Source organism: Otolemur garnettii, unplaced genomic scaffold (genome assembly GCF_000181295.1).
Source record: "Otolemur garnettii isolate 467f Iridium unplaced genomic scaffold, OtoGar3 scaffold00052, whole genome shotgun sequence".
NCBI lineage: Eukaryota > Metazoa > Chordata > Mammalia > Primates > Galagidae > Otolemur > Otolemur garnettii.
In genome coordinates, this window is record NW_003852447.1 from 8,449,437 (window position 1) to 8,462,740 (window position 13,304).

The 13,304-nt window shown below is 37.0% G+C and overlaps 1 protein-coding gene across 2 annotated transcripts in view; it reads left to right on the forward strand.

The window, feature by feature from the left end:
• The window catches only part of PRKD1 (protein kinase D1), a 305,211-nt gene that overhangs the window by 252,763 nt on the left and 39,144 nt on the right, over window positions 1–13,304 (forward strand). For both annotated transcript variants that reach the window (XM_023514408.1, XM_012806446.2), the window contains one exon: window positions 1,788–1,894. In XM_023514408.1, coding sequence (XP_023370176.1) covers window positions 1,788–1,894 — 107 coding nt within the window. The remainder of the gene's footprint in view (window positions 1–1,787; window positions 1,895–13,304) is intronic.

A 13,304-nucleotide genomic window follows, 5' to 3' on the forward strand; every position in this document is an offset into this window, starting at 1 on the left:
ATACCTTTAACAGTGTATTGGTTTCATTAGGGTTTGAATTTTTTTTCAATTTTTGAAGTGGCATACTGGATTTATTTTTCAAGTCTTTGAGAAACATTCGGGATTAATGTTTTAACTGCCCTATGAAATGACATCATAAGTTTCAGTTCCTTCATATGATCAGTAACCAATTATAATAACTTTGTGAGTTCGGGTGCTCTGAAATCATCACAGTGTCTTAGTTTTATCTGCGATCATACATTATACTATCTGCTTTAACAACTAGTGAAGTTCTACTCTATTTTATAAAGTAATTTTGATTCTTACAAGATGATCCAGTGGTTTTCTTGATGAAAAACGTACCAGGGAGCTAGCAACCATTGTGCTATTCCTTAGTGCATGACAGTATAATAGGGGAAATGAAATGTCGGACAGACTATTGCTTTGCTATATGGTATGATAATTGCATGCAAAACATCATGGCAGATAGAGCATGGTAAATATACCTAACTGCACATAGTGTGGGGGTGAATCAAGGGTGACAAAGGAGAGCAGAGACCAGCAGGTGCCAGATAATTCCGAACATTCAATGTTGAAGGAACAGGCGTAGGAAGAGGCCTCCAAAAGGAAAACTGAAGTGTAAGACTAGACATACATACTACACAGAAGTAGATGAGAACAGAGTCTCAGAAGAGAGGTCAGGTGCTGTAGTGACAGAGGCGTAGAGACACCGGAAGCTGTGGGCTTGTAGAGGGTTCTTGCAGGAACATGGCTGAGTCAAAGGAGAGATTGCGTGAGTCTTAAGAGGAAGGGGCAACAGTAAGGAAGCAGAGACGGTGAGGACAGGCCATTTGGTAGTGAAGAGAAGCCACGCGGCTGGCATCAGAAGGCATGACAAGCGTGGGACGGAGGATGAATGAACACTAATTTTCCTATTAATGAGTGTTAGAAAAATGAAATTTTAAGTTAGTTTGTATGTGATCAAAAAAATTTGAGTTATCAGGTGCATTTTCTGTTTGTTTTTTCATTTTCACATTTATTTTCATTTTACGTTTTCAGAGTCAGTCAACACTGCTATATGCTGTACCTCCTGCAATAGTGTAGAAGTTAAGAGTTTGTGGGGTGTCCCATAGAAGCCCTAAGAGGTTTAAGAATTGAACGTGTCAGAATTAAATGGAGTGTAATGTACGTAAAGAGACGATTACGTGATGATGGTGATGATAACTGACACTTTTTGAGTGTGCACGGTTACCTGGGCACTCGGTCCACTTCACGTGTCTTCTTTTATTTCCCCTTTACACCAACCTTGCCATTGAAGATGGGGAGCCTGAAGACATTAACTCATCAGAAACATTAAGTCACTTGCTCAGAATCACGTAGCTAATACGTATCAGAGCCAAAACTTTAATTCTTTCCTCTGTATCACATATTAATTTATCAGGACTTTAAAATTATACCTTCATAAGGGAGCATTTTTGCTGGTGACATGAATATGTTCTATATCAAGTAGTTCAGTCTTCTGTCTCTAAAACTTATATTTTTATAAGAAAATATCAGGCTCTTGATACATATAGCTCTTAATACCACAGTTCTTTTGTGTGTTAAATTGTGGTAATTTTAAAGTACATATTTCATTTTGAATAACAAAACTACAAAATGAAATCTTTATAGATATAAGTCAATGCTTTATAGAAATGTTAATTTATTCAGTGGAACATTCATTCCTATAAATGTTCTCGCCAATTTAGGTGTTAATATAAGTGATATTTAGTAACATTATACTAATGTTTCTCTTTTTTATTTTAAAGGAAAACATCGAAAAACCGGAAGAGATGTAGCTATTAAAATCATTGACAAATTAAGATTTCCAACAAAACAAGAGAGCCAGCTTCGTAATGAGGTTGCAATTCTACAGGTAATTGTTTGGTTCTCGTTTGAGGACCATAAAATCCCCTCCTTTCCTTCTCCAAAACAAAGGAAAGTGATCCAAATATCTGTGGCATAGATATTGAGTAATGCTTTAAAATAAATGAAATGGCCAAACTATCTGAGTGGTATCTTTCCAGAGTCTAGGTAGCAACTGTTCTTTTTTATGTATTTAATTCTAGGTTTTGCTATATAATTAATATTCATTAAGTGAATGTTTCAGCATTTGGTCACAGTGGACATGCTGAGACCATTTATTTTGCATTACAAATGACCTAACTTTCATAAACATGGCCTCTTTGTGCTGTGATAATTACATGAATTGGGTATGTAACTGTCATGATAGCAAATACATTGAGGAAGATATGTCTGGGAGTCAGACCATCTTGATTTTATTAATGTCCTCTTTGCCTCTTGCCATAAGCTTGTCATTTGATATTGAGCATGTCTCTTAACTCCTGTCATTAATGGCAATCCCTTTTAAAACCAGAATTTGTTAATAAAAATTGTTCTTGGCATTGCTTCTCAGCCTTTTGGCTAAGATCATGTGTAGAAATTGTCCCTGGCACACATTAGGTGTTGAATAAATATTCGTTGAATGCATTAATTGAGATTTAACAGAAACACCAGGCTGTCCCATGAGATGACATACACAGTGTCCAGCCAGGGAGCAAAAGGCTGGACTGCGTTTGCTATGAGTGGTTAATGGGTTGGTTAGTTAAAAAGGATTATATGTGGTTTTTTCTGCAAAAACCCTCATTGGTTCATTTATATTTCTTATTAAAAGAATAGCTTATCTTTTGGGACCTGAAAAGTGTCAACGAAGATAGGTTGGGGGTTGGAATTCTGACTCACTAACTCTAACAGATTCGGGAAAAGTACCATGATAGGAGTCAACTGACACCAGAGGAAGGTTTTCTTTTGCTAATCTTGAGGAACAATACTCCATTCCCCTGGATATCAAAGCAATACCCAGAAGCATTTGGCTTTCTCTACTCTGTGGTCCTTTTCTTATGGAGACTGGAATCGTAGTGTATTCTTGTACCTGGAGTCTAAAAAGATCTGCCCAGACCCCTTCCTCCTCCTGATTCTCCAGAGAGAACCATTTGGGGAAAGTGCCTGAGACAAAACCTCCCCAGGCAGCTCTGCTAGGTTCTTGTATCAAATTTTGACTTACTTCTATTTTTATAAAAAAAAGCATCTCATTTTATATGAGATTCCAAAGCTGTATAAATATAGAATGTGAAAAAAAGTGGAATTCTGCTTCTTAGATTTCATTTTCTCTATACAACCGAGGTGAAGGCTTTCTAAGATCTGATTCAATCACTGGAAAACTAAGCTCTTTAGATATTTTTGAATAGTTGGAAGTTAAGGCAAGTGTGAATCTTATGGCGTATTATTTATATCTTATTTGTCTCATTTAGAGTAGTTCTGTTTTTATTATCTATAAATATCTCATCATTATTATGTTACAGAAGGAGGTTAATTAATGTAGCTGCTAAACATTTCATAAAATTTCCAAATTACTCCATTTATATTGTTATTTGTAATTATGTTTTATTCATGTGAAGAATTAAAGGGGAGAGTTGTTCCGTGTTTATTAGGGATATCACAGAAGACTGGCCTTCATAGGGACATGCAAATACGTCTTAGAACACTTACAGACTTAAATTATTAGGTAAATAATGTTGATGTAATATATTTTATGTAATTTAAGTTACCACCAAAGACTGTTCAATCAAAATTAATTTTTATTTTCTAGCATTACAATATTACAATGTGTAAAAAGCTGTAGAATGTTGGGTATGAATGTAATTCTGATTGATGCATTATTGTTTTTTTCACTAACTCTTGGTACAAGAGTTTATTTATCTGTATGTAAGGAACAATTCTAGTGCTTTTGTTCATGATGCAATATATGAAAACATTTTACAATTATAAAAGACCTGAATATAGAATTTAGGAGAAACAGTGAATTTTATAGGCCATATGAAATTTATCCTCTTGTACTTATCTGCTAAAATTGCCCCTTCTATTTTGGTTTCTCTCCCCTTCCTACCCAAGTCTTTCTTAATTTACAAATAGACCAAGAGTGACAACACAAAGTGGTCTTGATTTTCCAGGCTGCCTTTCAGAGCTGCAATCCAACCTCTCTCCCTTTTTATACCACCCCACTTCCAAGTTATGCTCTTCTCCTCTGTTCATTCCTTGTTCATAAACCCCCTTCTTGTGTTGGGTTCCAGGTCTTTCTTGAATAAAATATATGATCCTTTTTGACACACTCTTGCTGTCTACCACTATGCAGCTATCACCCCGTGACCACTTTTTAGTCTTTATCCTACCTGGCTGATCTCAGTATTTCAACATCAACCATTGGTTCCCTTTAATTTTTTTTTTTTTTTTGAGACAGAGCCTCAAGCTGTCCCCCTGGGCAGAGTGCCGTGGCATTACAGCTCACAGCAACCTCCAACTCCTGGGCTCAAGCGAGTCTCCTGCCTCCGCCTCCCAAGTAGCTGGGACTATAGGCGCCCGCCACAACGCCCGGCTATTTTTTGGTTGCAGCCGTCATTGTTGTTTGGCGGGTCCAGGCTGAGGATTCGAACCCGCCACCTTAGGTGTATGTGGCTGGCGCCTTAGCCGGTTGAGCTATAGGCGCCGAGCCTTAATTTTTTTTTTACTTGAGTCATGTACATATAGATCATGTATACATTAATGCATTTATGGGGTACAAAATGCTGATTTTAAATACAATTTGGAATGCCTATATGAAATTAGTTAATTAGTCTTCACCTCATTTACTTAATTATTACATTAAGACATTTATACTCTATACTTAATAGAAGTGACATGTACCCTTATAATATGAACCAATGGAATGGTCCCACCATTTACCCTCCTTCCTTCAAATCTTCCCCCTCCCCTCTCATCCCCTACCTCTTCTCTCCTTCATCTTGGGCTATTGTTGTGATTTATCTTTCATATGAAAGTGTGGGTGATTATAAATTTGTTTCATAATAGTACTGAGTACATCTTCCATTCTTGAGATACTTTACTAAGAAGAATATTTTCCAATTCCATCCATGTAAATATAAAAGAGGTAAAGTCTCCATCCCTTTTTAAGGCTGCATAATATTCCATGGTATACATATACCACAATTTGTTAATCCATTTATGGGTCGAAGGACACATGGGCTTCTTCCACAACTTGGCAATTATGAATTGAGCTGCAATGAACAATCTAGTGCAAATGTCTTTATTGTGAAGTGATTTTTGGTCTTTTGTATATACACCTAGTAGAGGAATTGTAGGGTCCAACAACAGGTCTACTTTTAAATCCCTGAGTGTTCCCCAAACTTCTTTCCAAAAGGAACATATTAGCTTGATTTTCCACCAGCAGTGCAGAAGTGTTCCCTTTTTCCACATGCATGCCAACATCCGTAGTTTTGGAATTTTGTGATATGGGCTAATCTTACTGGAGTTAGATAATATCTCAAAGTGGTTTTGGTTTGCATTTCTCTGATGATTAAGGATGATGAGCATTTTTTCATGTGTCTGTAGGCCATGCGCCTGTCTTCTTCAGAGAAGGTTCTGTTCAAGTATCTCGTCCACAATGAAATGGGATCACTTGTTCTTTTCTTGCTAATACATTTAAGTTATCTTTGGATTCTGATTATCAAACCTTTGTCAGAAACATAACCTGCAAATATCCTCTCCCATTCTGAGGGCTGTCTGTTTGCTTTACTTACTATGTTGTTGGCTGTGCTGAAGTTTTTTAGTCTGATCACATCCCAGTAATGTATTTTTGTTGTTGCTTCAGTTGCCTCTCTTTTCACTCCTATATTCACCAGATCCTTTTTCTCCTTCCCTGCTAGCTCCTCCAACTATCTTCCTAAACTTTTCCTTCCATTCATCAAATGCCCAATACAAATTTGGAGCTAACTCCTTGCCAGAATGAAGCCATTCATGTGAGAGGGTCATCTGTTGTCTCTTGGCAGGCCATTCCCTCATACAGCTTGTGGAGTCTGATCTTTCCAGGCACTTCACTGAGACTCACATTTCTGTCCTTAGGACGTCTCCCCTTTGCTCAAAGTCCTACCCTAGACTAACTAGCTGTCAACCAAACACGTGATGCTAATGTCTTTTCCTGTGAGATACTCTCCCACTTTGTACATTTTGCCATTATTCTTCCAGTTTCTAAGGCCAGAACTCTTTTCATTCAGTTAATTAAAATATTAAGTCATTCAGCAATGCCTGTGAACATAGCTTTCCTTTATATAGAGCAATTCTGTGAGCCTCTGGGCCATATAAAAATATTTATTATCTCTTTGGGCAATCAGATACAAATGGTTGTAAGACAAAGCCACTGTGGAGGCATAGTAAAATAAATTATCAATTATGACTGATTCTAGGACATTGGAATCAAGGAGAGCTTCAAAAAGAAATATAGCACTGGCTAAATCTTGAAAGATTCATAGGATTTTTTATTATTATTCCAGAATATTAGGGATTACACATTTTATTTACATACTTTGTTTTTGAACAGATTGAGTCAAAGTTATACACATAAGTGTGCCCTTCACACAGATAGTGCGCACTGTACCCAACAGGTGTGAATTTACCCATTTCCTCCCCCCGTAGCTTAATTTTCACTGGGATTTACTTCCACTTAAGTGCACTTAAGGTTGATTGATTAGTTCCAATTTGCTATCAAGTATAGGTGTTTGTTTCTCCATTCTTGTGATGTTTCATTTAGAAGAATGGTTTCCACTTTCCTCCAGCTTGTCCAGAAAAAAAAAGAAAGAAAGAAAAACTAGATCAGCATTTTTCATGGCTGAGTAGTATTCCATGGTGTGTATATACCATTTTTTATTAATTCATTCATTATTAGTGGGCTCTTGGGTTGTTTCATGTCTTTGCGATCGTGAATTGTGCTGCTATAAACATTTGAGTGCAGGTGTCCTTTTTATAAAGTTACCTTTTTCCTGTGGGTGTATACCCAGCAGTGAGATTGCTGGATCAAATAGTAGGTCTACTTTAAGTGCCCTGAGGTATCTCCATAGAATTTTTCATAGAGGTTGCACTACTTTGCAGACCCACCAAAGTGAGCCATTGAGCTAAGTGACCACCTCAGCAAAACTTCAAATCATTTTAAGAGTTACCTTGAGGCCAGTCATGGTAGCTCATGCCTGTAATTCTAGTACTCTGGGAGGCCGAAGTGGGTGGATTGCTTGAGCTAAGGAGTTTAAGACCCACCTGAGCAAGAACAAGACCCTGTCTCTACTAAAAATAGAAAAACTAGCTGGGTGTTGTGGTGGGTGCCTGTAGTCCCAGCTACTCAGGAGGCTGAGGCAAGAGGATCACTTGAGCCCAAGTTTGAGTACGCAGTGAGCTAAGATCCCACGGCATTCTATGCAGGCAACAGAGTGAGCCTCTGTCTCCAGGAAAAAAAAAAAGGTTATCTTTAAACATTTTTCCTCATGTATCCTCAAAAAAAAATTCTGAAAACTTTGTGCCTGATTGTATATTTTTAAGTTTATATCTAGAACTGTTTGGTCAAATTTCTAAGGCATTGAAAATATTGGTATTTGAAAATAAACCCATCTTATTTCTCCATTAAATGTATTCATGGGCAGCGCCTGTGGCTCAAAGGAGTAGGGCGCCAGCCCCATATGCCAGAGGTGGAGGGTTCAAACCCAGCCCTAGCCAAAAAAAAAAAAAAAAAGTATTCATTAGAATTGAAAAGTTATAGTCATTTGATAACTTTTATCAACTATGTTAAAAAATATGTGAATATGCTTTTTTTGACAATAGTATATTTTACAATGTTCTTTTTCCCTGAATCTGTTCACTTTCCCCACAGAACTGTATTCCGGTGTGATGTGCCTGAAATTCTTTTATTAGTCCCCTTTCGTAATTATTTATAATAAAAATAGATATCTTTTTTTTAATTTCTTGAGTAAAACATTTTAAATGTTGCAAACATTCTCCTGGATTAATTTATCATTACAATATTATTAGTAAAAACTTTATTCAGCAAGATAAATATTCCATAAATTTTTAAATCTGTTTATATGACATAAAAATACAGTGTTATTGGAAATACATTATTTAATGAGATTGATTTCTTAATTTAGTTCACAAATTAAACTGTGAAGAGAGAACCTTTTCATTTTTTGGCCCAGGCTGGGTTTGAACCTGCCACCTCTGGCATATTGGGCCAGCACCCTACCCCTTTGAGCCACAGGCGCCACAGTGAAGAGAAAACCTTAGACATTATGCCAGGTCAGATTGACTGTTATGCTTGAGCAACCAAACCATTGCAATGTTTTGAAAAATAAATGGTTATGATCAAATCAGTGTTTGAGGATTACATATTACAGAAAAGAAAGTTTAAAGGTAAGAAAACTTTTTAAGAGGCTACTTGCAGCTAGTAGAGAAACTCAAAATGCCTCATTTCTCTTATTTCTCCTTCCTTCCCCACAACCGTCTTGTCCTTATCCTTAACATTTCCATTGTCACTAGCTAGGGCAGGCTTCATACCTGGAATACTGTAACAGGTGGTATTCCCAACAGGTGTGTATCCTCCTCCCCCCACTCCATCACCATCTTCCTGACTCTCCATTTTACTTCCTCTGTCCGGATGAATCTTCAGTGAGCCTCCATCCATCCCTTCCTAGCACAGTAGTTTTCTTGTTCTTGCTTCATCAAACCTGTGTCCTTTTCCTGGCTCCTAGCATGGTGCGTGATCTCTGTGGCCCTTGTCTCTCACAAATGACTGTTCTTCATTTCTCCCCAACACGATCTTACTCTGAAGGTCATTGGCATTGTCACATCATTAACCTCCAGCCATTGCTCATTTTGGTTTTCTTGGACTTAATCATGTTTGATTAATCTTCAAGATTCACCAAATCTCCCTGACTGTCCTGAGCTAATTTCCATATCTCCTGATAATGTATGGTTTCTAGTCTTAGTATAAAATGGCACTTTAATATTTATTAAATATTTCTTATGTAATAATTAGATTTATAACCAATTTGAAAGTCTTATCAATGCCTTTTTTTCAACTTCCACAATGCCTATCACAGTAGCAAAGATATTCCAGGTCCTATATTAACATTTTACAACATTGTCTTAAATCACATTATATATTTCCTTAAATGCTTTCAAAAAACACTTTATTGTAATACTTCTCATTTAAATAAATCATTACTACTAAATTTTACTCTAATAATAAGATTACATTATTTGATGAGGAAGAAGAGCTATGGAAAAGCCACTCATTATATTTTAGGCTATCTCAAAAGCTGAGCCCTGAAGGAAAAAATTAGGCATTGAGTTCAAAGGAAATCAGAGAAGATGTCAGAGTGACACTTAAAAAGGCAGTGGAACCATAGGATAGGGAAAGGATTTGGTAACTCACAACGCTGTGGTGGTACACAGGCTTAGAAAGAGAATGAACTGCAGGGAGGAAGTCGAGCAGTCAGGAAGATAAGGAGTTCAGGTCATCAAGGTCAATGCCCTCAAAGGTAGAGGGGACCCCCCGGGGTAAACAGCTGACAACAGGCAGTGTCCAGAAATCCAGGCATTATGCCTGCACAGAATTGCAAGATCATGGTGAGGAGGCTTTAGTGGCATGGCTCCTACAGCATACCGGTTAGAACAGGCAGGACTTAGTCTTAAAGGGTGAGTCCAAGGAAAGGATCCAAGCAGTGTATCACATGTTGTTTAAAGAACATGATTTCAAGAGTTAAATTGACTGGGTTCAAATCTTAGGCTTGTTATAAGAGTTCTTCAGAAGGTCAGGCATGGAGGCTCATACCTGTAATCCTAGGACTTTGGGAGGCCAAGATGGGTAGATTGCTTGAGCTCACAGTTTCACACCAGCCTGCCCAAGAGCAAGAACAAGAGCCAGGTGTTGTTGCAGACACCTGTAGTCCCAGCTACTTTGGAGGCTAAGGCAAGAGAATCACTTGTGCCCAAGAGTTTGAGGTTACTGTGAGCCTAGACACCATGGCACTCTACCCAGGTGACAAAGTGAGACTGTGTCTCAAAATAATAATACTAATAAATAAAATAAAATAAAAGAGTTCTTAAGAGCTTCCATAAAATTTTTAAGCTCTCTCAGCTTCAGTTTCCTTATCTCGGAAACCTCATACAGATGTGATGAGAATCAAATATGATAAATATGATAGTTTTGTGAACCTCTTAATAGTGCTTGGCATATAGTGAAGGTTCCCACACTTTTTTAGATGCTGTTACTGCCACCACTGAGTTGTAAGTCTACCTCCTACAAACAAGTTTAGAAGGCTAGAAACATGTTTTGAACATGCCTTAGCATAATGCCTGGCCCCTGGTAAGCACTCAGTAAATATTTGTTGAATGGATTATGTAACTGCACTGAAGGAACCAGGCGGATATGGATTTGAAGAGCATGACAATAAGAGAATAAAATATTCCTCACCTTCATTCCTTTTTGTCTAAATACCAGGGTAATTTATCTTCATAGAGCTAGAGTAAATATATATAAACAGAAATAAGTGCAAAGATGATAATGATAATAGAAAAACACAGAATGACATTGCTAAGTGTGGATGGGAAAATGAAGATGTTTGCATAGTGGTGGTTTTTTTTTTTTCATTCAGAAAGAAATCAGTACTTTCTCTAGAAAAATGTGCAAAATATAGATACTTTTAATGCATATTGAGAGGTTAGTTTAAATCTCTGTTGTTTTACCTTAATGCGTTAATTACATTTCTTCACATATTTCTTTGTATTTTTATGGCATGAAGAATTTTCATGAAATTGTTTCTTTAGGCAAGACATTTTTTGAAGCTCTAAGGCAGGCGTCCTCAAACTACAGCCCTCGGGCCACATGCAGCCCGCCTAGGACATTTATCCGGCCTGTGGATGTTTTTGCCACCGCTGCCTGTCCTGCTTAGCAGCCGACTCATCCCAGGGCCTGCAGTCCAGCCCTCCAACCATCTGAGGGACAGTGAACTATTCCCCTGTTTAAAAAGTTTGAGGACCCCTGCTCTAAGGTAATCTTGTCTTCTTCATGTTCCAAAAATAAGAAAATAGTACAACCTCTTTGGGAAGTTGTATGGAGATACCTCAAAGAACTTAAAGTAGACCTACTGTTTGAGCCTGCAATCCCCCTAATGGGTATAGGCCCAAAGGAAAGAAGATCATTTTATAAAAAGGACACCTGCACTCAACTGTTTATACCAGCACAATTCACAACTGCAAAGATATGGAAACAATCCAAATGCCCACCAATACATGAATAAATTGGTAAAATGTAGTATATACATACCATGGAGTTATACTCAGCCATATTAAAAAATAGTTATCTAGTATCTTTTGTGACAACCTGGATGGAACTGAAAACCCTTCTTCTAAGTGAAAAATCATTTAGGGACTAAATTAAATAATATATAAAGTATCTTTAAGATCAGTATTTCTCAATACCAGTCTTTTGAACTGAAGAGGAAAAAATAGTTTCCCTCCTAAGAGAGTTGTGTACTGTCTCTAGGTCATGTACATCTTTAAAATGAACATAGCTGTTCATGTATTAAAGATTCTGAGAATTCCTATAATTAAGAACTTGTTTGATTTTCAGAATATTCCAGTTAAAATCATTTTGCCATAAAAACCTATACAAATACGAGATATTACCATAATGGACTGCTTTACACATAATGTTCTGTCTCCTAACCTTGCCTAGTAGACCTTGTTCACTCATTCCAGTTCCCTAGTACATGGCACATGATATATCAATGGATTCTGTGTCTACACAGATAATTTAACATCGTTATAGAATGTTATACTTTCTGGAGCGCTGACATCTAAATATAGAAGCTGGGCTACGGTGGTATGATTTGTTAAAAATTACACTTTAAATCGAATGCCAAAACTAAAACTGGATTAATGTGTTCATGTTTGCAGCCAGGTAGATTAAAAGGAAGTAAAAGTTTTCCAGATGTGTCTCCATTTCTTTACATTTCATACCAAACAAAAAAAAAACCCATATATTTTGTAGATTTCTCAATTTTTATAGACAATTAAGACAGCTTGATGTACAGATTTCTTCATTATAATAAGCCACACTTTTAATTTTTGCCTTTCTCCTAAATGCATACCCAGTAATGGAAAGAAGGGAGAGGGGTGTTATGTGTAATGGGTGGGATGTTTTCTAACACTGATTTTTCAAAAGGGTATTGATCAGTTCTCTTACGAGAAATACACATCCAAAATTTACAGTATGAAATTCAGTCTTATACAAGTCTTAATTCCAGTGTTATCTCGGTGTATGAACCCAGATGATGGGCTAACGGCATCTAAATTTTGTATGCTTTTTCTTTATTTTTTAAAGAGCATCTTAAGACACTTTTAGAGCCATTTTAAGTTCATGGCAAAATTAGGTGAAAGATACAAAAATTTCTGATATGCTCCCTAGCCTCCCCCCTTATCAGTATCCCTTATCACAATAGCACATTTGTTAACAATTGATAACCAACGCTGACATACCATCCTCACCCGAAGTCCGTAGTCTACATTATGGTTTACTCTTGGTGCTGTACATTTCATGGGTTTGGTCAAGTGTCTGGTTAACTACACCCACCCATCATTGTAGCATCACACAGAATATTTTCAATGCTCTAAAAATCCTCTGTGCTTCTCATACTCAACTCTCCTTCCACACAACCCCCAGCAGCCACTGATGTTTTTATTGTGTCCACCATTTTATCTTTTCAGGAATGTCATCTAGCTGTAGTCACACTGTGTGGAGCCCTTTCTGGTTGCATTCTTTCACTCGGTGATTTAAGCTTCCTCCATGTTTTTTCATGACTTAATAGCTCATTTCTTTTTAGTACTGAATAAAATAGTCCCATCTGGACTACCACAGTTTGTCCACTCATCTACTGAACAATATTTCGATCACTTCCAAGCTGGTAATTATAAATAAAACTTCTATAAACATTTTTTCCTCAGCTTTTTTTTTTCTTTATCTCTGTTTCCTACAACTCTTTTTTTTTTTAAATTAAATGATAGCTGTGTACATTAATGCAATCATGGAGTACAGTGTGGTGTTTCCATATAAAATGTGAAATATTTTCATCAAACTGGTTAACGTAGCCTTTATGTCATTTTCTTAGTTATTGTGTTAAGACTTTTATATTCTACTCTTAGAAAGATTCACTTGTACCCTTGTAAGATAAACGATAGAAGTGATCCCTCCAATCCCCCTCCCTCCACTCATACCCCCCTCCCCTCTCCCTCCCGTATTCTTAGGCTATAATTAGGTTGTAGCTTTCATATGAAAGCTATAATTTAGTTTCAAAACAAGGCTGTGTACATTGGATACTTTTTCTTCCATTCTTGAGATACTTTGTTAAGAA